The sequence below is a fragment of the Mustelus asterias genome, chromosome 18 (assembly GCF_964213995.1).
Source record: "Mustelus asterias chromosome 18, sMusAst1.hap1.1, whole genome shotgun sequence".
NCBI lineage: Eukaryota > Metazoa > Chordata > Chondrichthyes > Carcharhiniformes > Triakidae > Mustelus > Mustelus asterias.
In genome coordinates this window covers 86,966,093-86,993,044 of record NC_135818.1, presented here as the reverse complement: position 1 = coordinate 86,993,044, position 26,952 = coordinate 86,966,093, and the positions used below count along the sequence as shown (strand labels likewise).

Below are 26,952 nucleotides of genomic sequence, written 5' to 3'. Positions count from 1 at the left end.
AGGCATTTCCAGGATCTCCCAGTTACTGGGCCACAAATACACCAGACTGGTGATTCCGCCTGCAATGAAGCCAGTCACAGTGCGCGGACACTCGGATTTGTTGCTCTGTTTGGTACAGGGTGCCGTTGGCTGCATGGCACCTGGCAACCTTACACAGTGCTGCCTGAGGAACAAAGCACAGGACCTCGAAGAGGATTCCAAGGAGGGAGGGAGGTTTCCTGATCCACCAGCTGTGCTCATTACCATGTGATTCACTTTAGATTTCACCAGTCCTCTCAGTTGATAGTCATTGCTGCAAACAATCAAACGTCTGTTTCACAACCCTCTTGCCCAGAAGGAATTCACTTCTTACAATTTATCACCAGTGTAAAGACCAATCACCAGGCAGCACCCAGATTGGGGCAGCTTGGGAAAGTGGTGGAAATAATTAAAATATAAAAGGGAACTTACCGAGGTAACGTTGTGAAACACATGTGTATGTAATCTCGTGCAATTACATATCTTTACTTCCTCTTCCTAACACTTTAAACAATTCTTTCATGGGATGTGTGCATCGCTGGAGGGGCCAGTATTTGTTGCCCTTCCCTAGTTGCCCTTGAACTGTGTGTCTCGCTCGGCCATTTCAGAGGGCAGTTAAGAGTCAACCACATTGCTGTGGCTCTGGAGTCACATGTAGACCAGACTGGGTAAGGACGGCAGATTTCCCTCCCTAAAGGACATTAATGAACCAGATAGGTTTTTACAATAATCGATGATAGTTTCATGATCGTTAAATTTTTTAATGATCATGGTGGGATTTGAACCAGTGTCCCCAGAGCCTGGGCTTCAGGATTATTAGTCCAGTGGCATTACCACCACACCAAATGTAACAGCTGAAAGTTTTTTGGCTTCAGCAGAGGTAGAGGCTGGCTGCCGGTTTGCCTGTCCTGTTTTCTGAGATACCCGTGACTGGCATCCGCTGAGCTTTGGTGTCCAGGGGAACCTCACCAAAAACTGTACAGGGAAGGAGGCAGCATATGGGGAAGTTACTGAGTGGGTGTGGGGGAGGGTGGGGAGTGAGGGCTTTAAGTCATGCGCCTATTTCCCCACCCCATTCACCATCATATTACTCATGGTCCACCTGCATTCCCTGTTAGCAATGATCTGGAGAGCAGTGACTTGCTGAACTTACCATAAATTCTATTTAATATACTGCTCATGCAGGCTGAGGACTTACTTGTGCCCGAGTGATTGCTGTATTTAACACTCGAAGCAGCGAGCCACTCTTTCTTTGAAGGAAGACATGATCGCAAGGGTCTGCGATATCATGCAACTCCTGCACCAACATGTACATATTGTGGCTGGAAAACCTGCCGGTGCCTCAGACAATCTTTCCTGCCTCCCCCGGATTCTCCTTCAGCCTCAGCCCCTCTGTTTCAGCATGAACATCCAGCTGAGTGGAGTTTAGATATCCCATATCTCCGTCACAGAATCTCCACTGCTGCCCTGACTCCACTTTCTGTTCCTGAGGTTTGTGATCACCAGTTAAAAATCCAACTACTCATTTCACTGAAGTGTGAGTATCTGAGCTGCTGCCTGTTCAGTTTGGCTCCTGTAGCCACAATCTCCATCCTGGATCATAAATCATGGGATTCCAGAAGGTTCAGTTGGAGATTAAAGATATGAATTAGAATCGTAAGTTTAGAAGGTGTTATGTGATCATATTTCGCTCATCAAGTCAACATGAGTGTTAAAAATAAAAAAGAGCAAGATTTGCATTTCTATAGCACCTTTCACAACCCCAGCTTATCCCAGATAATTTACAGCTCCAATGCTGTGATTTTGGTTTGATTTATTATTGTCACATGTATTAGTACACAGTGAAAAGTTTTGTTTCTTGCACGCTATACAGACAAAGCATACCGTTCATAGAGAAGGAAAGGAGAGGGTGCAGAATGTAGTGTTACAGTCATAGCTAGGGTGTAGAGAAAGATCAACTGAATGCAAGGTAAGTCCATTCAAAAGTCTGACAGCAGCAGGGAAGAAGCTGTTCTTGAGTTGGTTGGTGCGTGACTTCAGACTTTTATATCCTTATCCCGAAGGAAGAAGGTGGAAGAGAGTATGTCCGAGGTGCGTGGGATCCTTAATTATGCTGGCTGCTTTTCCGAGGGAGCGGGAAGTGTAGACAGAGTCAATGGATGGGAGGCTGGTTTGCGTGATGGATTGGGCTACATTCACGACCTTTTGTAGTTCCTTGAGGTCTTGGGTAGAGCAGGAGCCCCATACCAAGCTGTGATACAACCAGAAAGAATGCTTTCTATGGTGCATCTGTAGAAGTTGGTGAGAGTCGTAGCGAGATGCAGTCACTGTTGTGATAGGAAATGCCGCAGGTTTGCAAACAGCAAGCTTCCACAAACAGTGCTTCCTTGAGCACTACATAACAGCCAGGTCACTGAGGATAACTTCCCTGCTCGTCTTCAAAATTATAGCATCCACCCGAGAAAGCAGACAGGGCCCTGAGTTATATTTCATTCATTCACGGGATGTGGGTGAGACTGGCTGGGCCGGCAGTTATTGTCCATCCCTAACCGCCCTTCAGAAGGTGATGCTGAGCTGCTTTTTGAACCGCTGGAATGGGCTTGAGAAGGCAGAGTGAGGGTTCGGAGTGTCTCAGACAGCAGGATATAGTTAAATGTGCCATTAGTCATCTTCCTTGCCCTGATGAAACCACTTTTCATATTGAAGCCACTAGCATGGTACCACACTCCTGCTGCTGCTCTGCTGGGTAACCTCCAACCGCAGCTTTTCAGTTTCACTGGCACGTTTCTTTCCCCCACCAGTCGGAAACAATCTCTCTGTGTGGGTTCTCAGCCCCCAGAATCAAAGCCAGGGAGGAGCCACTAAAACAAACAGTTGAAAGTGTGGATTCCATTCTGTAAATTCATTCTTCTCTATTCCCTGCTCCAAATGGTGAAGACTGGGAGTTTCAGCGAGTGTTCAGGTGTGTGAGGGAGGAGTGGAGATGGGGTGACAGCACTGATCAGGGAAGAGATTCCCCATTGTCACTATCCCTCGATTGGAGGATGAGGTCTATGCAGGATCAAGGGTTTCTGCTATGGGTCTTCATGTGACTGAAGAGGCTGATTTTCCAGCTCCAGATCTTTGAGTACATGAGGAAGGAAGGCCCAAGTGGTAGAACCCTGGTGAAGCCTGCGTATGACTTTGTTTAGCGTGGAGACCTCGGGGTGTGCTGTCTATGTCCATTTGATCTTGATGGGTCAGTGGTCAGATTTTAGTGACTTGTCCAGCCAGATCGACCCAGACCACCTCATTACTGCTGCTGTCTTCACTGGTGCCAGGGAGACACACAGGCAGGGATTTCCCAGTCCTTCCCGCGGGTGGGATTTCAGGTCCCGCTGATGTGAACGGAGTTTTCAAGTGTTTGTCACCCCTGCCGTGGGGGAATCCATGGCGAAGGGGGCTTGGAAATTCTGACCATAACTTTGTTTTGTCTGTTCTGATGTTGTGGGCGTGTTGGACCGTACTTTGTCCGGCACTTCTCCCCAATCTTGCTGCCGTGAGTGGGGTCGTTCTCCTCGGAGCAAAGGAGATTGAAGGGAAATCTGGTGGAGATGCACGAAAGTAGCCCAGGAAAAACTGGTCCCTCTGCTGATGATACCAGACTGATTTTGGGCAAGAGATATGGGGGATGGAGCTGGTGGGGGGATGGTATGTGGAGAAGAATGTTTTTACACAGTGAGGGGCAATGGCCTCTGAGAGTTGTGGAGTCCAAAGATGTGAGGGTTAGGTTGATTGCTAAATCGCCCTTTCGTGTCAAGGGGATTGCAGGTTAAATCCTGGGGTTACAGGGATAGGGCCTGGGTAGAATCATTGCCAGTGCAGGCTCGATGGGCCGAATGGCCTCCTTCTGCACTGTAGGGATTCTATGATTCTATAAATTGGAGATAATTAATGATTTCAAAGGGTAATTAGGTGAGCATTTGCTGGAAGTAAACCATGGGGCTACAGGAATGGAGTGAGGGAATGGGACTGGCAGGATTTCCCTACAGAGAGCTAGAATAGACTTGACAGGCTGAATAGCCTTCTTGTGTCCCATAATAAGTCTATCACTAAATCTATCAGCTGATACCTTTACTTTAAATATTAGGATTGAAATGGAATCATGTGGGTCATTATCAGGTGGGCTCATGGTAATTGGTTGGCAAAGTATCGTCTGCATTAGATAGTTAGACAGGGTAGATTCAGAAAGAATGTTCCCGATGGTGGGGGAGTCCAGAACTAGGGGTCATAGTTTGAGGATAAGGGGTAAACCTTTTAGAACTGAGGTGAGGAGAAATTTCTTCACCCAGAGGCTGGTGAATGTGTGGAATTCACCACCACAGAAAGCAGTTGAGGCCAAAACATTGTCTGATTTCAAAAAGAAATTAGATGTTGCTCTTGGGGCTAAAATGAAGGAGATAGTCACCGACTTCAGGAAGCATAGTGGAGGACATGCCCCTGTCTGGTGATGAAGTGGAAATGGTCGAGAGCTTCAAATGTTAAGGTGTCCAGATCACCAACAACCTGTCCTGGTCCCTCCATGCTGATGCTGTAGTTAAGAAAGCCCCCCAACGCCTTTACTTTCTCTGGAGGCTAAGGAAATTTGGCATTTCCACTACGACTCTCACCAACTTTTACAGATGCACCATAGAAAGCATTCTTTCTGGTTGTATCACATCACATGACTCTGTCTACTCTTCCTGCTGCCTCAGAAAAGCAGCCGGTATAATCAAGGACCCCACACACTCTGGACATTCTCTCTTCCACCTTCTTCCATCAGGAAAAAGGTACAAAAGTCCGAGATCACCATACCAACCGACTCAAGAAGAGCTTCTTCCTTGCTGTCCATTGAATGGACCTACTGTATATCAAGTTCATCTTTCTCTACACCCTTGCTATGACTGTAACACTATATTCTGCATCCTCTCCTTTCCTTCTCTATGTACTCTATGAACGGTATGCTTTTTATAACGCGCAAGAAAAAATACTTTTCAGTGTATCTCAATACATGTGACAATAATAAATCAAATCAAAGGGATCAAGAGTTGCGGGGGGGGGATGTGGGATCAGGATATTGAATTTGATGATCAGCCATGATAAAAATGAATGGTGGAGCAGGCTCGAAGGGCCAAATGGCCTCCTATTGCTTCTAGTTTATATGTTAAAAAGTAACTGACAGATGATGCACTGAGTCATAGAGTCATAAAATAGTTACAACACAGAAGGAGGCCATTCGGCCCACTGTGTCTGTGCTGCTGTCCAATGGAGCAATTCAACCAGTGTCACTCCCTCTCCTCCCCTCTACCTCTACAATCCCTTTCTCCAATTCCTTCCAGATAATGATCCAATTTCCTTTTGAAAACTTCAGTTGAACCTCCTTCCACCGTACTCTCAGGCCGAGCATTCCAGATCCTAACCATTCGCTGTGTGAAAAGCCTTTTCTTCATGTTGCTATTGCTATTCCCACAAGGGGAAACATCCTCTCAGCATTCCACCCTGTCAAGTCCCCTCAGGATCTTACAGGCAGAATTTTACAAGAAAAATTCGAAGTTGTCCAGCGAGCGTGAAAATGGGAGAGTTGCAGAACTGTTTTTTGGGCACGTTTTTACACCCAATCTTATGCACATAGTGCTTGAAAAAATGGGCTAGGCTGTTTCTCGCTATGAGAAGCAGTGGGTGGGGCTAGGCTCATAGCTTCTTCAACCAGCAGAGAGAGCTATTGCCCATGTGCAGACTTTTGTACCTGTACATGCACAATTCCAAAAACAGAGGCCTTGGAGAGTGAAAAGCTTCATCAGAATGGCAGCAAGCATGAGGGATTTCAGTTATGTGCAGAGATTTCAAAAGCCAGGATTGTTTTCTTAGAACAGAAATGGTGAACAGGAGATTTGACAGAGATAAAAACTAAACAATAACTTGCATCTGTGTATCACCTTTCACTACGACAGAATGTGCCAAAGCACTTTACAGTCAATGATATAATTGTGAAGTTTAATTGCTGTTGTAGAAACCTGGTTGCCAGTTTGCACGCTGTAACATAAAGTAGGAACAGCAGTGGGCCATTCAGCCGTTCCAGCTTTCTCCCTCATTCTACTGGATCATTTCTACCTCAAAGCCATTTTCCTACACTACCCCCATATTCCATAAGCTCCCTTAAACAGTAATGCTTTAATGACCAGATAATCTGCTTTTGATTGGGGCATGTGTATTGACCAGGACACCAGGTATAATGCCCCATCCTGCCACTCTCTCCCTCCCCTCCACCCCCAAACCACTCTTCTTTGAAACGGTAAAAATGGGTCTTTTACATCTGCCCGAGAAGGCAGGCGAGAGCCACGAGGATTGGGATGGGATTGAGAGGGGTGGCACCTAGATGGGGCTGGGAATTGGGAAAAGGTGAAAGGAAAAGTGCTTTCCTATTTGCACTTGCACTAAGGATTTTCTTTTTCTTTCAGGATGTGGCCTGGAATCTGTGGCTAGGATGGTCCCAGTGTTTCCTTTGCAATGAACAACAGCAATTATGGTGGAGAGGAGAACTGCAACATCACCTACAATAACGGGGCTACGCCACTGGTCACTGTTTACAGCCTGGTTCTTGTCTTTGGGGCCCCAGCCAACCTACTGACCTTGCTCCTGTCTATGCTAAAGATCTGGAAGAAGAATGTGCTGTCTGTATACCTGTTCACCCTCTCACTGTCCGACTTGCTCTATATGGGCACCATCCCACAGTGGATCATCTATGTGAAGAACAACAATCAGTGGACTCAGAGTGACACTGCCTGCCAGCTCACTGGCTTCATCTTCTTCAACAATCTGTACATCAGCATCCTGCTCCTCTGCTGTATCTCTATTGATCGCTGTCTGGTGGTTCTCCACCCCATAGAAGCGCAGTGGCGCCGTCGACGAATGACGGCTATGATGGTCTGTGTTGGTGTCTGGCTTCTGGTGATGGTCACCCACCTTCCTGTTTTCTTTCTGTCGGGAGTGCAGAATGGCAAGGCCAAGAATGACTCCTGCTTTGAGACCTTTCCCATGCCCCCATTGGTGGCCAAATTCAACTATGCCAGGTTCTGTATAGGTTTCTGCGCTCCCCTGTTCATCCTGGCTATCACCAACTTGCTGATTTTCCGCAGGATCCGTGACAGTCCGTGTCTCAGCTTGCGCGAGAAGACCAAAGTGAAGTATCTGGCCATTGCCATAATATTCATCTTTCTCTGCTGCTTTGCCCCATACCACATCATCCTCCTCAGCAGAGCTATCGTCTTCTCATTGTACAAGGAAACCTGCTGGTTCGAGCAAAAGATCTACACTGCCTCCACTCTCTTACTTTGCTTCTGTACAGTCAACAGTGCTATAAACCCAATCCTCTATATGTTCTCCTGTGGGAGTGTGAGGCAGGAGCTCCGGCGAGACATCCAATCCATCAGGAACTGGCGCAGAAGCAGGTTGGAGAGCTGCACTTTGAAAAACGGGCAAACTTCAGGGATGTCCGTATATAGAATGGAACAAGTCACCAGTGAAAACTGACCAGGGATTGGCTAAAGATCTTTGAATGCAATCAATTTTCAACACAACCTCACTCTCAGCTAAACAAGACTGCACATTAAAGCAAGGATGAATGTTCAATAGACCCATGTCAGAAACTTGATGGTGTACTGGGTATAATGTATATATTTCTGCATGAGCTTCCAACAATCAAGACTCTCACTGGTTACGCCAGGTCTGGAAATAACCCTTCCAGTTCATTCTCAGGATGGGTGAGGGGAACCTGTGTGAACCTAATGTGAAGGGGCGTTATTCTAACTACCTCTACCCCTGAATGCTGCCTTCATGGGATAAGAACAGGGAGCGTACAGGGTCAGGTTATATTGACTCCCAGTCCAGTCAAAGATAAGTCTTGAGACCATGAGAGGTGGTGTTGAGACGGCTCTGCGGTGCTGAAGTATTTCCTCAGTCATTTCTCTTTTACACCAGGGATATTGAGCTGAGAATTATCAGGCGGGATCATTAACAAGGAATGCTGTGAATCAAAAGTGAAAAATCAGAAAGAGAACAGGGCGGCACGGTAGCACAGTGGTTAGCACTGCTGCCTCACAGTGCCAGGGACGCGGGTTTGATTCCCGGCTCGGGTCGCTGTCTGTGTGGAGTTTGCACGTTCTCCCCGTGTCTGCGTGGGTTTCCTCCGGGTGCTCCGGTTTCCTCCCACAGTCCAAAGCTGTGCGGGTAGGTTGATTGGCCATGCTAAATTAACCGTAGTGTTTAGGGGATTAGCAGAGTAAATATGAGGGGTTATGGGGATAGGGCCTGGGTGGGATTGTGGTCTCAATGGGCTGAATGGCCTCCTTCTGCACTTTAAGGATTTTATAATTTTATGATTACCTCGTGTTCCATCTCCTGATTGGGACATTCACTCAATAGCTGGGTAGGTGAGCAATGGCAATGTGAGTTAGTGAGCTGAATCTGACCAATCCAGTAAGAATGGACATTTGCCAATGTGATTGCTCTGTGTTGATGAGCACCTACCAGCAATAGTCAGGTAGCTCTCTGCATCCCAGCTGAAAATCCAGTTGAAGCAATGGTGAATGTTCAGGATCTGGATTTTAGGACAGTCTGGAATCAATTCCCAAAGGATTCACAACAGAATACTATCCAGAATCAATACAAGCTGATAGCTTCACTCAGAGTAGATGTAGGAATGGCAAATGAATATTACTGTGCAGTGGACAGTAATATTTTTCTCGCTTTGTCAGATATTGTTAAGTTCGAAAGGATCAGGAAGGCTAATGGTGTGTTTGCCTTTATCGCAAGACTATTTGAGTAGAGGAATAGTGAGACCTTGCTTCAGTCGTACAGAACCTTGGTTAGACCGTACCCGGAGTACTGTGTGCTGTTTTGGTCCCCTTACCGTAGGGGGATATTATTGCCATAGAGGGCTGTGGAAGCTCAGTCATTGAGTATGTTTGAAGTGGAGATTGACAGATTTCTAAATCCCAATGACAGAAAGGGATATGGGGAGAGTGTGGAGAAAAAAGACATTGAAGTGGGTGATCAGCCATGATTGTACTGAATGTCAGAGCAGGCTCAATGGGCTGAATGGCCGACTCCTGCTCCTCTGTTCCAATGACCCAATCAGCCACTCGAGCCTGTTCTACCATTCAGTGAGATGATGGTGGATCCACATCATAACACCATAAGACCATAAGACATAGGAGCAGACTTAGGCCACTCGGCCCATCGAGTCTGCTCCGCCATTCAATCATGGCTGATATTTTCTCATCCCCAACCTCCTGCATTGACCCTACACTTTGAGTGGATCAATCAATCCCAGATTTAAAATGATTAACTTCTTTTTGTGGGAGACAGTTCCATGCTTCTACTGCCCTATCCATGAAAAAAAACATTTCCTAACTTCTCTCCTAATTGAGTTGTCTCTGGTTTTAAGGTTATTGGATCTTAAGAAATAGAAGCACAAGGAGGCCATTCAGCCCCTCGTGCCTGAATCACTTTCCTGTCTGGTCCCTGTATCCTTTGATTCCCTGGAAGGTTAAACATCTAACAATCTCAGTCTTGAATCCATGTAACAAAGGAGCAGCAACAACCTTCTGGGATGGGGAATTCCAAAGATTCGCAACTTTCTCAGTGAAGACATTTTTCCTCATTTCAGTTCTAAATAATCACTCCCTTATCCTGCACACTGAACATAGAACATAGAACAGTACAGCACAGAACAGGCCCTTCGGCCCACGATGTTGTGCCGAGCTTTGTCTGAAACCCAGATCAAGCTATTTCCTCCCTATCATCCCGAAGTACTCCATGTGCCTATCCAATAGCTTCTTAAATGTTCCTAAAGTTTCTGACTCCACTATCCCTGCAGGCAGTCCATTCCACACCCCAACCACTCTCTGAGTAAAAAACCTACCTCAGACATCCTTCCTATATCTCCCACCATGAACCCTATAGTTATGCCCCTTGTAATAGCTCCATTCACCCGAGGAAATATTCTTTGAACGTTCACTCTATCTATCCCCCTCATCATCTTATAAACCTCTATCAAGTCTCCTCTCAACCTCCTCCGCTCCAAAGAGAAAAGCCCAAGTTCCCTCAACCTTTCGTCATAAGACCTACCCTCCAAACCAGGCAGCATCCTGGTAAATCTCCTCTGCACTCTTTCCAGTGTCTCCACATCCTTCTTGTAGTGGGGTGACCAGAACTGCACACAATATTCCAAATGTGGTCTCACCAAGGTCCTGTACAGTTGCAGCATAACCCCACAGCTCTTAAACTCCAACCCCCTGTTAATGAACGCCAACACACTATAGGCCTTCTTCACGGCTCTATCCACTTGAGTGGCAACCTTCAGAGATCTATGGATATGAACCCCAAGATCTCTGTGTTCCTCACTGTTCCCTCTCTCTGTTCCATCACTGCTGCCAGGTTCTAGATTTCTGAGTCAGATGCAACAACCCCATAGCTCCTTCAGCTTGCAGATTTTAATGACATCACCACTCATTCTTCTACACTCCAGAGAATATAAACCCAATTTACTCCGCCTCTCATCATCGGACAGCCGCCTAATAACAGAAACCACTCCAGCGAACCTTTGCAGTACTCTGTATCTAACCCCGTGCTGTCCCTGTCCTGGGAGTGTTTGATGGGGACAGTGTAGAGGGAGCTTTACTCTGTATCTAACCCCATGCTGTGCCTGTCCTGGGAGTGTTTGATGGGGACAGTGTAGAGGGAGCTTTACTCTGTATCTAACCCCATGCTGTCCATGTCCTGGGAGTGTTTGATGGGGGCAGTGTAGAGGGAGCTTCACTCTGTATCTAACCCCGTGCTGTACCTGTCCTGGGAGTGTTTGATGGGGACAGTGTAGAGGGAGCTTTACTCTGTATCTAACCCCGTGCTGTACCTGTCCTGGGTGTGTTTGATGGGGGACAGTGTAGAGGGAGCTTTACTCTGTATCTAACCCCGTGCTGTACCTGTCCTGGGAGTGTTTGATGGGGACAGTGTAGAGGGAGCTTTACTCTGTATCTAACCCTGTGCTGTACCTGTCCTGGGAGTGTTTGATGGGGACAGTGTAGAGGGAGCTTTACTCTGTATCTAACCCCGTGCTGTACCTGTCCTGGGAGTGTTTGATGGGGACAGTGTAGAGGGAGCTTTACTCTGTATCTAACCCCGTGCTGTACCTGTCCTGGGAGTGTTTGATGGGGACAGTGTAGAGGGAGCTTTACTCTGTATCTAACCCCGTGCTGTACCTGTCCTGGGAGTGTTTGATGGGGGACAGTGTAGAGGGAGCTTTACTCTGTATCTAACCCCGTACTGTACCTGTCCTGGGAATGTTTGATGGGGACAGTGTAGAGGGAGCTTTACTCTGTATCTAACCCCGTGCTGTACCTGTCCTGGGAGTGTTTGATGGGGACAGTGTAGAGAGAGCTTTACTCTGTATCTAACCCCGTGCTGTACCTGTCCTGGGAGTGTTTGATGGGGACAGTGTAGAGGGAGCTTTACTCTTTATCTAACCCCGTGCTGTACCTGTCCTGGGAGTGTTTGATGGGGACAGTGTAGAGGGAGCTTTACTCTGTATCTAACCCCGTGCTGTACCTGTCCTGGGAGTGTTTGATGGGGACAGTGTAGAGGGAGCTTTACTCTGTATCTAACCCCGTGCTGTACCTGTCCTGGGAGTGTTTGATGGGGACAGTGTAGAGGGAGCTTTACTCTGTATCTAACCCCGCGCTGTACCTATCCTGGGAGTGTTTGATGGGGACAGTGTAGAGGGAGCTTTACTCTGTATCTAACCCCGTGCTGTACCTGTCCCAGGAGCGTTTGATGGGGAAAGTGTAGAGGGAGCTTTACTCTGCATCTAACCCCGTGCTGTACCTGTCCCAGGAGCGTTTGATGGGGAAAGTGTAGAGGGAGCTTTACTCTGCATCTAACTCCATGCTGTATCCGTCCTGGGAGTGTTCGATGGGGACAGTGTAGAGGAAGCTTTATTTTGTATCTAACCCCATGCTGTACCTGTCCTGGGAGTGTGTGATGGGGACAGTGTAGAGGGAGCTATACTCTGTATCTAAGTCTGAGAGTTTCTCACATAGCATTTCCTTTGCCAGTTCTAACACTCTTGATCCTAATGAATAAGAAAATTTCAATAAAATCTCCTGAAACAATTGAACATTGTATGGATGGAACTATTCGGGACAAAGAAGTAGGCCATTCAGCCCCTTGATCCTGCTCTGCTGTCCAAATGGATCAAGGCTGATCAACAACCTCATTGCCATTTCCCACACTATCCCCATATCCCTCGATGTTTTTCATATGTTTAAATATATCAATTTCTGATTTGAGCACACTTAGTGAGTGAGACTCCACAACCCTCTGGGGTAGAGAATTCCAAACTTACCCAACTTCTGAGTGAAAAAGTTCCTCCTCATCTCAGTTCTAAATGTCCTGCTGCTTATTCTGAGACTGTGTCCCCTGGTTTCAGATCCCTCATGATGTGGAGATGCCGGCGTTGGACTGGGGTGGGCACAGTAAGAAGTCTCACAACACCAGGTTAAAGTCCAACAGGTTTATTTGGCAGCACTAGCTAGATAAACCTGTTGGACTTTAACCTGGTGTTGTGAGACTTCTTACTGTGTAGATCCGTCTGTCAGGGGAAACACTCTTCCTGCATTTACCCTCCCAAAATCTGTAAGAATTTTGTGAGTTTCAATGAGATCAGCCCCTCATTCTTCGAAATCCCAGAGAATATCAGCCCAGTCTCCTCAAACTCTTCTCACAGAGCAATCCTGCCATCCCCGGGATCAATCTTGTCAACCTTGGCTGCATTCCCTCCATGGCGACCGAAACAATACTCCAAGTGTGGGATCACCAAGTATGCGATTGCTTCAAGACTTCTTCACCGTAATCAAATCGAGGGAAAATACTGCGGATGCTGGAATCTGAAACCAAATCAGAAAATGCTGGAAAATCTCAGCAGGTCTGACAGCCTCTGTGGAGAGAGAATAGAGACAACGTTTCGAGTCTGAATGACCTTCTTTACTCCTGTACTCTAGCAGTTGTGCAACAAAGGGCAACAAACCATCACCTATTGCAAAATCGATCTATCATGTTTCATTCTGGCTGTACATTCAGAAAACATTTGCTGGAGATAATGGGTGAGATTTTCTGGACCCACCTGCCGCGGGAATCAAAATGGCCGACACAAAAAGTTCAGCGGACCAGCCGGAAAATCCAGCTCAACGTGTTGCCAGAGTTCTGCTTTGCAATGACATCACTTCAGTTCTGAGTTTGGAACAATATCTTCTCAGGGATGATTTCTCAGGGCTGTTGATTGGCTAATCTCTGGGTGACTGTGACTGGATCACACAAAAGTTCACATGTGTACAAGCATAGAACAAGTGCACACACAAACACTCACACAGAGTGACACGCAGGGCTAGCTTTAATGCAAGCCAGTCATCTGCTGGTTGGGCCTATTTAACCACGGGGGAGACCTTGGGCATGATTTCCCCCTCTGCTCTGCTGGTGGAGTAGCACAGCGGGAAATGTCAACAGGAGGCTAAAAACGTGAATCGCGACTGGCGTCTTGCCAATCACAATCTTCCCAGGTCATTATTTATGGCATTATCAGTTCTGTGCCCAGGAATGGCCCGAGGCTGGTTTACATATTCATGAGCTTATTTAAATCTATTTAGCGAGCCCGGGGCTCACTTATGTTTCCAACGTCACCATAGGTCCTTGCCAGCAGGATCAAAGGTCGTCCCCAGCAATCGGGATCTGATGTGATGGCCTCACTGGTGGGATGAGAGGCTATTGAGGGCCCCTGGGAGGTCGGGGGTGGGGGCAGCACCTCTTGGGCAGTGCTAGCTTGCACTGCCAGCATGGCACCCTGGCAGTGCCCACTGGGGACCCTGGCATGGCCAGCCTCGCACACTGGCAGTGCCGACCAGGCAGTACCAAGGGGGCGGGGCCTGAGGGGGCGGGGCCTCATGGGGTGGCAGACAGGGGCAGAGCCAGACCGGAGGGTGGGGGGAAATAGAAGGGGAGAGAAGGAGGGAACTCTGCATTGGGGGGGGTGGGGGCTGATATGGGGCCAGCCATTGGGAGGCTGGCGATCGGGGGGGGGGGGGGGGCGGGGGCGCATGACAACCTATCTCATGTCCAATGGCTCCCTGAGTAGTCTGATGCCGGCATCTCAAACAGAATTAAGTCCCGCCCCCTCCCCTTACTGGTGTGAATTGCCTGTTGGCCTCTGTGTTTGTACAGAGTGCTGTAAATTCATTTAACTAAGCTCACCCAAAAAGCGGGAGGGAAAACCTCCCACTTCCCCGCCCGTTGGGCACTTCGATTTTTTGGGGGAAATCACCCAGCACCAGACAAGCATCCTCCCCATTTACAGCTGCTTGTGGCAAAACAAGGCTTGTTAATGAACCAATTGACACCCATTGCCCTTGAGGCCACAGCAATGTGTGGAGGCACACTCACTTCCTGCACTCTCAGCAGGGCTAATTCTCCATCAGGACACCTCCAGGTCACATGCTAACCTGATGCCAAACTATATCGCCATTCCTACACTTTCACAGCACTCTGTCATGGACTGCAGTGGTTCAAGAACTGCTGCTCAGCACCGCTTTCCCGGCGGCAAGTTGGGATGGACCTAAAAGCAAAAAAACACCCCTAGCGCTCAGACGCTTTGGTGAGTTATCAGGGAGCACCGGGGGTTCCATGGTGAGAATCAACACTGACGGGAAGGAGTGCAGGAGAAATTAATCAGAAGTATCAGTTGCTACTAAATATCAGAAAGTGAAATGCATCATAGGACTTTGCAAACTTTGCAGATTTAGTCGGTTAACACTTCCTGTTAACACAATCTCAAGCCCAAGTAAAATCACAAATTTATTTTCATAACGATTGTGAATTCACATTGAGGGCTCAGGGGCTGAATGGTCCAGTTCTCCTCCTTGTTCATGGGTTGCCTTTTGTGATCTTGCATCTGTGTGTTCAATGTCAAACTTTATCATGTTGATGCCTTTTTAAAAAAAATGAATTAAATGTTTTTGCAGCATCCACTGCCTTTGATGTCCCATTTCTGATGTTATCTGATTCTAATCTAGATTTTCTCTTTGTGTGTCACCCTTCACCTTACTCTGTGCTGTTTCTTCAGATATTTCTTCAAGAGGATGTGAGTATAAATGTCAAGATAGGTAGAAGCAAATGCAAGTTGGAAATAAAGCTAGGAGATGCTGGGAGAACACCTTTGATCTGCCCAAACCTGGGAGACAGTCTGGAATTTCCAATGGAGATTCTCCATCAGGATTTCTCCCACTTCCATCCCTTGATATGATCATCATATTCCACACCCCGTGCAGCCAGCTCCATATGTACCTGCAGAAGCCAACTCACTATTCCATTGCCTCCACAGAATAATTGTGATATGGAGGTGCTGGTTTTGGACTGGGGTGGGTGCAGTAAGAAGTCTCACAACACCAGGTTAAAGTCCAACAGGTTTATCTGGTAGCACAAGCTTTCGGAGCGCTGCTCATTCATCAGGTGAGTGAGTTCACAAACAGGGCTGTGGCCAAACGGGCCATCTAAAATGGCAATTTGTAAAGCACTCTGGGACAATTGGGCAAGAACTAAAATGACAGGCGGTAGCCTAAAAGACAGAGATAAACAGGCTGCAACTCAGACGGGTGAATAAACAGGAAATGTTTCATCTCTAGGATGAAAGAGACTTTCTGGTCACACTGGGTTGTTTACCAGACATAAGGGCACCATGACCCCTTATTTGGGAGGGGGGTATGTGACCTATGTGCCTCCAGCACCTACAGACATGGCCGTTGGGGACACACCCAGAGATTGGTGTGGCAGCATCCGATTGGGCTTTATCGATCAAGGTGATCAAGTCCTGATCAATTGATTGGCAATGGCCAAAAGGGGTATGAAACCCAACGGGGTATAAAGGGTGCTGCGCAACCAAGAATCTCTCTCTCTCTCTGACCCCACGAATGAGCTACAACACCGGTGACCATCGCCAGCGACGACCAGCACGAGGAGAGCCACCACACCCGAGAAGGAAGGAAGACCAGAGCCAGAGTGTCAGACCAGACCAAAGGACCAGACTACACAGGGGACGACCGAGACCAGCGCACAGATAAAGGCCAATATCTGCCCGGGTACTTGCCAGTCACGCAAAGTCAAGTCAAGGTCCTGTATTGGACTTGAATTCTAGTATTTTCTGTAAGATAACTTATTGTTGGTTGGGTGGGTGATTATTGATTGTGTGTTTAGATAAATATTGGTTGTACTAACAAGACGTCTACTCGCAGTTATCTGTCCACCATATAAGGATTAAAACAGACTGTGCGGCAGGCACAACAGGGTATAAGATTGCAAGATAATGGTTGGAATGCCAATCTTAACAGGTAATCAAGTCTTTCAAGTACAGACAATGCGAATGGAGAGAGGGTTAAGCACAGGATAAACCAGGGCAGTTAGTAAGATTTTGCAAGCCCAGGCAAATCCTGGGGGTTACAGGTAGTGTGACATGTCTACATCAATGGGGACGAAGTAGAAATGGTCGAGAGCTTCAAGTTTTTAGGTGGTACAGATCACCAATAACCTGTCCCGGTCCCCCCATGCTGACACTATAGTTAAGAAAGCCCACCAACGCCTCTACTTTCAAAGGAAATTTGGCATGTCAGCTAAGATTCTCACCAACTTTTACAGATGTACCATAGAAAGCATTCTTTCTGGTTGTATCACAGCTTGGGGCTCCTGCTCTGACCAAGACCGCAAGGAACTACAAAAGATCATGAACGAGGCCCAATCCATCTCGCAAACAGCCTCTGTCTACACTTTCAGCAAAAGCCAGCATAATTAACGCACGCACCCCGGACATTCTCTCTTCCACCTTCTTCCTTCGGGAAAAAGATACAAAAGCCTGAGGTCACGTACCAACCAACTCAAGAACAGCTTCTTCCCTGCTGCTGTCAGATTTTTGAATGGACTTCCCTTGCATTAAGTTGATCTTTCTCTACACCCAAGCTATGACTGTAACACTACATTCTGCACTCTCTCGTTTCCTTCTCTATGAACAGTATGTTTTGTCTGTATAGCGGGCAAGAAGCAATACTTTTCACTGTATGTTAATACATGTGACAATATCAAATGAAATCAAAATGAATCCAAGATCCCGGTTGAGGTCGTCCTCATGTGTGCGGAATTTGGCTGTCAGTTCCTGCACGGCGATTCTGCGTTGTCGTGTGTCTTTGGGTAAGCATTCTCCAAGGCGGCCTTCAAGACACATGGGTTCATGTCACAACATCTTACTAACTGTCCTGGCTTGAGACAATTCACACCTCTTTAACCTGTGCTTAAACCCTCTCTCCACTTGCATTGTCTGTACCTGAAAGACTTGGTTACCTGTTAAGACTCGCATTCCAACCATTATCTTGTAATTGAGTCTATGTCTATATATGCCCTGTTTGTGAACCCAATCCTCCACTCACCTGATGAAGGAGCAGCGTTCCAAAAGCTCGTGCTACCAAATAAACCTGTTGGACTTTAATCTGGTGTTTTGAGACTTCTTACAGAATAATTGATTGGGGCAAACCATTTTGCTCTTGTAAGGACGCCACGGTGGCACAGTGGTTAGCTCTGCTTCCTTCCAGCATCAGGGAGCCGGGTTCAATTCCGGCCTCAGGTGACTGTGTGGAATTTGCACATTCTCCCTGCTTCTGTGTGGGTTTCCTCCGGGTGCTCTGCTTTCCTCCCATGCTTCAAAGATGTGCTGGTTAGGTTGATTGGCCATGCTAAATTGCCCCTTAATGTCAGGGGGACTAGCAGGGTAAATATGTAGGGTTATGGGGTTAGGGCCTGAGTGGGATTGCTGTCGGCGCAGGCTCGATGGGCAGAATGGTCTCCTTCTGCACTGTAGGGATTCTATAACATCAGTTTTTTAAATTCATTCGTGTTGTGTGGCACGATCACTGGGCTAAATAGGGCAAACTTTGAATTCAAGGCTGGGCATCCATGAGGCGCTGTGGACCATCAACAGCAGCGGAACTGTACTCCAGTGCAATCTGTAATGGCCCGACACATCCCCAACTCAACCATTACCACCAAGCCAAGGGACCAACCCCGGTTCAATGGAGAGTACAGGAGGGCATGCCAGGAGCAGCACCAGGCATATTTAAAAATGAAATATCAACCTGGTGAAGTTACTGAACACGACTACTTGCATGTCAAACATCATAAACTGCAAGTGATAGACTGAGCTAAGCGATCCCACAACCAAAGGATCAGATCCAAGCTCTGCAGCCACATCCAATCGTGAATGGTGGTGGACAATTAAACAACTCACTGGAGGAGGCGGTTCCACAAATCTCCCCATCCTCAATGATGGAGGAGCCCAGCACATCAGTGCAAAAGATAAGGCTGAAGCATTCGCAGCAATCTTCAGCCAGAAGTGCGAGTGGATGATCCATTTTGGCCTCCTCCAGTGGTCCCCAGCACCTCAGATGCCAGTCTCCAGCCAATTCAATTCACTTCACATGATATCAAGAAACGGTTGGAGGCTCTGGATGCCGCAAAGGCAATGGGTCCTGATAGCATTCCGGCAATAGTACTGAAGACTTGTGCTCCAGAACTTGTCACTCCCCTAGCCAAGCTCTTCCAGTACAGTTACAAAACTGGTTTCTACCTGACAATGTGAAAAATTGCCCATGTATATCCTGTACACAAAAAGCAGGACAAATCCAACCCGGCCAAATACCGCCCCATCAGTCTACTCTCGATCATCAGTAAAGTGATGGAAGGGGTCATCGACAGTGCTGTCAAGTAGCACCTGCTCAGCAATAACCTGTTCAGTGACGCCCAGTTTGGGTTCTGCCAGGGTCACTCAGCTCCTGACCTTATTACAACCTTGGTTCAAACATGGACAAAAGAGCTGGATTCCACAGTGAAGTGAGAGTGATGGCTTTTGACATCAAGGCCGCATTCGACCAAGTGTGGCATCAAGGAGCCCTAGCAAAACTGGAATCAATGGGTATCAGGGGGCAAACTCTCCACTGGAATCGTGCCTGGTACATAGGAAGATGGTTGTGGTTGTGGAGGGTCAGTCATCTCAGCTGCATGACATCTCTGAAGGAATTTCTCAGGGTAGTGTCCTAGACCCAACCATCTTCAGCTGCTTCATCAATTACCTTCCCTCCATCATCAGGTCAGAAGTGAGGATGTTCACTGATGATTGCACAATGTTCAGCACCATTCGCCACTCCTCAGATACTGAAGCAGTCCATGTTCAAATGCAAGAAGATGTGGACAATATCCAGGCTTGGGCTGACATGTAGCAAGTAACATTCATGCCACAAAAATGCCAGGCAATGACCATCACCAATTAGAGACACTCTAACCACCGCCCCATGACATTCAATGGTGTTACCATCACTCAATCCCCCACTGTCAACATCCTTGGGGTTACCATTGACCAGAAACTCAACTGGATTCACCACATAAACACAGTGACTACATGAGCAGGTCAGAGGCTGGGAATACTGCTGCGAGTAACTCACCTCCTGACTCCCCAAAGCCTATCCACCATCTACAAGGACACAAGTCAGGAGTATGATGGAATACTCCTCACTTGCCTGAATGGGTGCAGCTCCAACAACACTCAAGAAGTTTGACACCATCCAGGACAAAGCAGCCTGTTTGATTGGCACCACATCTACAAACAGAGTTACGGACTAAAGCCCCCATGGCACTGTTCTATCAGGCAGTCCCCTGACAGGTACAGCACGGGGTTAGATACAGAGTAAAGCTCCCTCTACACTGTTCCCATCAAATACTCCCCTGACAGGTACAGCACGGGATTGGATACAGAGTAAAGCTCCCTCTACACTGGCCCCATCAAACATTCCCAGGACAGGTACAGCACGGGGTTTGATACAGAGTAAAGCTCCCTCTACACTGTCCCCATCAGACACTCCCAGGACAGGTACAGCACGGGGTTTGATACAGAGTAAAGCTCCCTCTACACTGTCCCCATCAGACACTCCCAGGACAGGTACAGCACGGGGTTTGATACAGAGTAAAGCTCCCTCTACACTGGCCCCATCAAACATTCCTAGGGCAGGTTCAGCATGTTTTATATGTGGTGTAAAGCTCTGATATTCCATGCTGATAGTTATATTGAATGTCAAACTTCAAAACCCTTGTAACATTAATGCTAAGCTTTTGTTTTTTGTACTTGGTGCCTGTTTTGAATCTGGTTCATGCTTCACCTGCAGCAGCCAAGATGACCACAGCTTTACCTTGAATGATACCTGAACAGGAAATATGCCAGCCAGTTTTGTAGCCTAAAGTGGGTCAGAGGAAAGCAGGGACCATGGTGAGACACTATGGAAAGTAATTCAGTGTCTCCAGCTTTAGATGAGGACAGTCCAGCCTCCCAGCACGCTAGCCATTGCAAAAATGTGGTAAATTTGTTCATGGAAGTTTCTTGCTTTGAGTATTTCTTGTACTAATCAGCTCAGCTGGTTTGACCATATGGACTGGCCCTGGGTAGTGTGCAATCAGGAACCATGCTCATACCTTCTAATATACTTACCCAATCTACCTCAATCTGCCCCTCATACCTTTGTTTAGATTTATGATCCTAGTTTTGGATTGAACTCTACCACTTTCAAACTGAATGTAAAATTCAATCATAACTGGTCACTGTTCCTTAAGGGCTCCTTTACAACAAGACTATTAATTAGCCCTTTCTCACTGGATCTAAAAAACCTGTTCCTCAACATCCTGGGCAGAATTTTGAACTGGTAATGGCGGCATGCACATAAAATCCGAAGCGGGCGATCTTACCAAAACAATCTCAGTGCCGAACATGTGTGAAATCGGGAATCGCACTGTTTCTTTTTGGGCGAGTTAAAAATCGAATCTTACCTCTCTGTGAAAAAACTGAAGCAAGATTTGTTTCCCGGCAGCAGGGTGAGGGAGCGGGGCCTAAGCTCACCGAAAGCCGGCAGACTGCAGCAGAGGGCACGATTGTGCATGCTCAGATCTCTGTGTTCTGTGAGAGGGGATATCGCAGGCGAGCGCTCAGGCAGTCATTTCTCCTCAGCCTGTCCAGTACTGAAGGGGCACCAGGGAGAACGCTGGGGCCACGGATAGGTACAGCTTGGGGATGGGGGCAGGGGTCAGACTTGTCATATAGGGATGGGAGGTGGGGAAATGGGCAGGTCGGATGCCATGAGAAAATGAAGGTTCAATGCTATTCAACCGCATGATTTACAGGAGAAATAACGTGGGGATGTGGCTTTTGTGTCAGTGGATGTTGGGAAGGAGAGCAGGTATTATTCACTCAGCGAATGGGAAGCACTTGGGTAGAAGCCATCTGTCCTGGGGATGGTGGGTCACCTCTGCCACATACTGCATGAGCTGGCACCCCATGGAACTGCGGGACACCCGATGCCTGCAGCCCTTAAAGTCACAGCCACACAAAACTTTTTCGCTAGCGGCTCCTTCCAAGGCAACACAAGGGACATCACCAGCATCTCCCAGTCTGCCACTCACCAATGTCACGGGCATTCGGCCTCTGATATTCGGGTAAGCGTTCTCCAAGGCGGCCTTCGCGACACACGACAGCGCAGAGTCGCTGAGCAGAAACTGACAGCCAAGTTCCGCACACACGCGGACGGCCTCAACCGGGATATTGGGTTCATGTCACACTATTTGTAACTCCCACAGTTGCGTGGACCTGCAGAGTTTCACTGGCTGTCTTGTCTGGAGACAATACACATCTTTTTAGCCTGTCTTGATGCTCTCTCCACTCCCATTGTTTTGTTTCTTAAAGACTTGATTAGTTGTAAGTATTCGCATTCCAACCATTATTCATGTAAATTGAGTCTGTGTCTTTATAAGCTCTGTTTGTGAACCGAATTCCCACTCACCTGAAGAAGGGGCTTAGGGCTTCGAAAGTTTGTGTGGCTTTTGCTACCAAATAAACCTGTTGGACTTTAACCTGTTGTTGTTAAACTTCTTACTGTGTTTACCCCAGTCCAACGCCGGCATCTCCACATCACTCACAAATGTAACAGGGAGGTCACCGATGCCCTGTACCAGAGGGAGCACACCGTGATTCTCGGGTGCATAAAAACCTTTACCATTGAGGCATAGGATTCAGTCAGAAATCACTGGCGTTGGTGGGGGTAACTCTGGTTTTTACCCTGGAACCGACCCTGCCAAACTCTCGAAAGATTCTGCCCACTCTTTTAGAGAACCAGCACGTATACATTCCAGGCATTCATCCTCCACAGCAGCAGTGCTAATTAGGTTGACCCAGTCAATGTGTAGATTGAAGACATTAGCCTTATTACATACAGCTCTTATTTCCTGATTTATACTAGGCCCTACATTACCACAATTCTGTAGTGCTTCATAAACAACTCACACCAATGATTACAGCCTCCTGCTGTTTCTTCGCTCTATCCAAACTGATTCTACATCTTGATCTTCTGATATAAGATCCTCTCACTAATGTACTGATCTTATCCTTTATTAATAGCGCTACTTCACCTGTTTCTCCTTTTTGCTTATTCTTCCTACATGCTGATTACTCTTGAACTTTCAGTCCTCACGCTCGGTCACCCTGTGTAATGGCAATTAGACAATACTTGTTAACTTATATTTGTGCTGTTAATACATCTATCTTGTTGCGCATGCTGAGTGCTGTGATGATACTGCGCCTTGAAGAAATGCATTTTAATCGTGTTTCATTGTAGGTTTTTCAAGCAGCTCCTAGCATTTTATTGGCACCATTTTGTCAGTAACCGGTGTCCTGTATTGCGACTGAGGCAGGATAAATTACATCATGTTTATTTTAATCTGGGCTAATGCAGTGTGCTGGGGTTTTATGGTCATTTGGGGATTGCTGAGTAGAGCTTGATTTGAGATCTTTGACAGGTCAGGTGATGCCTGGGAATCGTTCTTTCCACAGGGAATTCCAAGTTTTTTGTTTCACAAGTGGGGAGCAGCAACAGTGCTTTTCCCCTTTCTCTGCAATTGGAAACTGGAATTTTACTGGCCCGGCTGCCACAGGAATCAGAGCGGGTGAGGGGGCGGAGAATGGGAAGGTCCATTGACCTTGGGCGGGGCCTTATTTCAGTGTGAATGAGGCCATAAGATCCCATACGGGGTCTTTAGTTTCATTTTCTCAGATGCAGTTTGGAATGAAGGTAGAAAGCAGCGTCTCACTTTCCCCTCTCTGTAGTTGGAAATTCTGCTATCTCTGAATTGCTGTTAGAAGCTGGCATTGTCTCTATCTCTCTCACTTTGGAGGCTTCTTGGAAAGCTCCAGGACTGGGAAGCCTCAGAGATTTAATCCAAACCTTCAAAGGACCAATTCACAGCAGGTATTAAAAAGCTGAAGATCCAGCATCACGTGAACATACTTGCTTTTTGCGCTAAGTCTAGAAATGGGTGGATGTCTATAGGATGGTGGTTGACTTTGATCAACACAGGTAGCTCACTGTTAAAGTTTATACTGTATCATTTTGATTCTTATAATTGGTAAAATTTATGCTAATTCTTTTTGTTGTATTTTAACTGTGTTCTTAAATAAACTTTGTTTGATAAAAGCTTCCTGGTGGGTCACTTGAATCATACCTGGTGTAAAACACTTTATGCTCACCTGTGCCAAATTCAAATGTAAAACTTAGCGTCGAGGGTAACTTGATAAAACACCTTGGAGTTTCTGGCCTGAGTCTTAACAGTGCATTCAGGTAGATTGCCTTTAACTCTGACTTATTTTCCCGGTCTCTAACTTTAACTGCTGGCACACCCTTCTGTTTGTCTCTGTGTCTCTTCCTGCCACACTCTGATAACCATTTCCCTTATTGCTATCCTGCCCTCTTACCTTCTCCTCTTTCATTTATCACATCTAGCCTCACCCTTACTACTTAGTTTAAAGCCCTCTCTGGTTATACGACTTGCCAAAACACTGATCTCAGGTAGTTGAGGCGAAAACCATGCCAACAGTACAGCTCTCACATTCTCCAATATGAAACCCATTTCTCCCACACTAATCTTTTAAGCCACACATTTAAAACTCTCTCATTTGATTTACCCTATGTCAATTTGCTTGTGGCTCAGTTCGCAATCCAGAAATTATCTTTGAAATTTTGCTTTTTAATTTAGCCTCTAGTTGCTCACACTCTCCTTCTTCGGTCTACCTATGTCGTTGGTACCAATGTGGATCACAATTGTTGGATCCTTCCCCTGCCACTACAAGCTTCTCTCCAGCCCTGAGCAAATATGCTGAACCCTGGCACTGGGCAGGCAACACAACATCTGGATTCACTCTCTCAACTACAGAACAGGATCTATCCCCCTGACTATACTGTCTCCTATCACTGACACATTCCTCTTCACTCCTTCCACTTGAATGTCATCCTTCACCCACAATGCCATGGTCAATCCACACATCCAGCTTGCAGTCCTTCTCCCCATTCCCACACAGAGCAAACAGCTGCTACCTGTTGTATAAAGTCAGGGGCTGAAGCTGCTCCGTCCCAACACGCTGATTCCCCCACACCTGCCTGACTCACATCACATCCTCCTGTCCCTGGCCATTGACCAACTCTGATTTTCTGCCTAAAGGGAGTGAGTGCCTTCCGGAACAAAGTCTCCAGGTAACTGATGTCCTGCATTGTCCACAACTCAGACTCCAGCCCAGCAAGTTGGGGCAGAAGCTGCCGTAGCCGCAGACACTTCCTGCAGGCGTGGTTCTCTGGAATTGGAGTGCGTCCCACAGATTCCCACACGGTGCACTCACCGCACACCATTAGCTCTGCCCTTTCTGAGGTATGGGGCTGGCTTAACGGGTGGGCCTGCAGAGTTGGACCCTCACTCGACAGGGACCCATGTCGGAAAATCGCTGCATGCTCCTGTCCTGACAGTGAGTTTCCTGATTGGAGATTCTACACCCACAAGAGTCACTGAGTGAACAAAGAGGGTGTTTGTGACAGGAGGAAGCCGTCTTTTTAAAGGTTTTTAAGATGCTGAACCACACAAAGAGAAAACTGATGATTTCGTGCATTTTGGAAGATTCCCTTCAGTCACTGAAGTAATAAAATCAAACACTTGCTATCTGTTTGACGCTCTGGCTACCTGTTTTGTTGATTCATTCTCAGGATGTGCCTGATATCTACTGTGTTTGAGCAGGTGATTGATGCTGGTACTTTGGTCCTTCTTCTTTATCTCAGTGTAGCTGATTGGTTTGCTCATTTCAGAGGAAAGTTGTGAGTTAGGATGGGGGGTGGGGGGTGGGGAGGGGGGGAACAGTTAAAAGCCAGGGGTCTGCTGGGTGCCGGGGCTCTGCTGGGTGCCGGGGGTCTGCTGGGTGCCGGGGGTCTGCTGGGTGCCAGGGGTCTGCTGGGTGCCGGGGGTCTGCTGGGTGCCGGGGCTCTGCTGGGTGCCGGGGGTCTGCTGGGTGCCGGGGCTCTGCTGGGTGCCGGGGCTCTGCTGGGTGCCGGGGGTCTGCTGAGGTGAAGGTGAGGAGGAATTTCTTCTCTTGGAAGGTTGGTCATCTTCGGAATTATTTTTCCCAGAAATCTTTGGAGGCTAAGTTACTGAGGCCACAATCAGGTCAGCCATAATCCTAAGGAGCAGGTTCGATGGGCTGAATGGCCTACTCCTACTGATCTTATGAAACATGCTGGTGTGAGACTTGAGTTACAGTTAGTCTCAGACTGGGTAAAGACAGTAGGATTCCTTGTCGAAAACAGGGATTCTCAACGCTTTTGTTTCTGTGGCCTTCCTCCTGTATCATAAAAATTCCACAGATCCGCGCAGGTCAAGTATTTCATTTGTATAAAATGAACCATAAATCTTTCATATTATTTTATTTAATTCCAAAAGAAATCGGACACACACTTGAGAGAAATAAACTTGCTGGGGATAAAATAGCGGAATGCGACTGACTGGATTACTCCACATAGAGCTGGCATTGTCTCAATGGGCTGAACGGTTTCCTTTCCTGCTTTAATGACTCTTTGACTTAATATGAAACTTGTTACTGGTGCTAATTAACAAGGGAAAGACAAACACAGATGCATATCAATGGTGCACTACTCTCATTGATGTCATTGCTAAAAATCCATTGCCTAAATTGTTTCTAATAAATGGGACCAATACTTTCAGCAATGCAGCAGAAGCAGTGCTGTGCTCATTGGAGGATTTGCACCAATAGATTTCTCGTGGTATTTCGCTGAACTTAGTTCAGAAGGAGCTAACTGATGAAATGCCATTGAACTCTTTGAGAGAGAGCGACACCTTAGCCTCAAGAGTCCTCACGAGAGGTGTGTCACCCACAGGCATGCAGCACATTGTTCCATTCTGAGTACTGGAAAATAAATATTAAATGTGTTGCGTAGATCAGAAAGATGCACGAGCAGCATAACTATAGGGTTCGTGGTGGGAGATACAGGAAGGATATCAGAGGTAGGTTCTTTACGCAGAGAGTGGTTGGGGTGTGAAATGGACTGCCTGCAGTGATAGTGGAGTCAGACACTTTAGGAACATTTAAGCGGTTATTGGATAGGTACATGGAGCACACCAGGATGATAGGGAGTGGGATAGCTTGATCTTGGTTTCAGATAAAGCTCGGCACAACATCGTGGGCCGAAGGGCCTGTTCTGTGCTGTACTGTTCTATGTTCTATGTTCAGCTGTGGTTTTATTACAACAGAAGCAAATCTTGAATGGAGATCTGATAAGATTTCTACAGTTCCTCTACTGTCAATGGAGTTCTGACAAAGACTACAGAGGTGCAAAAACTGTCCCTGGATTTCAATAGGCTCTGTTTGAGTTTCATCCCCATGGTAACCAGATTACACATGTATGTCTCCAAACA

At 47.0% G+C, this 26,952-nt stretch overlaps 1 protein-coding gene across 1 annotated transcript in view; it reads left to right on the top strand.

Moving 5' to 3' along the window:
• The window catches only part of LOC144506866 (putative G-protein coupled receptor 132), an 83,508-nt gene extending 73,725 nt beyond the window's left edge, over positions 1-9,783 (top strand). Inside the window, exon 3 of the mRNA XM_078233225.1 lies at positions 6,495-9,783. Coding sequence (XP_078089351.1) covers positions 6,544-7,566 — 1,023 coding nt within the window. The 5' untranslated portion in view covers positions 6,495-6,543 and the 3' untranslated portion in view covers positions 7,567-9,783. The remainder of the gene's footprint in view (positions 1-6,494) is intronic.
• Positions 9,784-26,952: the final 17,169 nt, after the last annotated feature.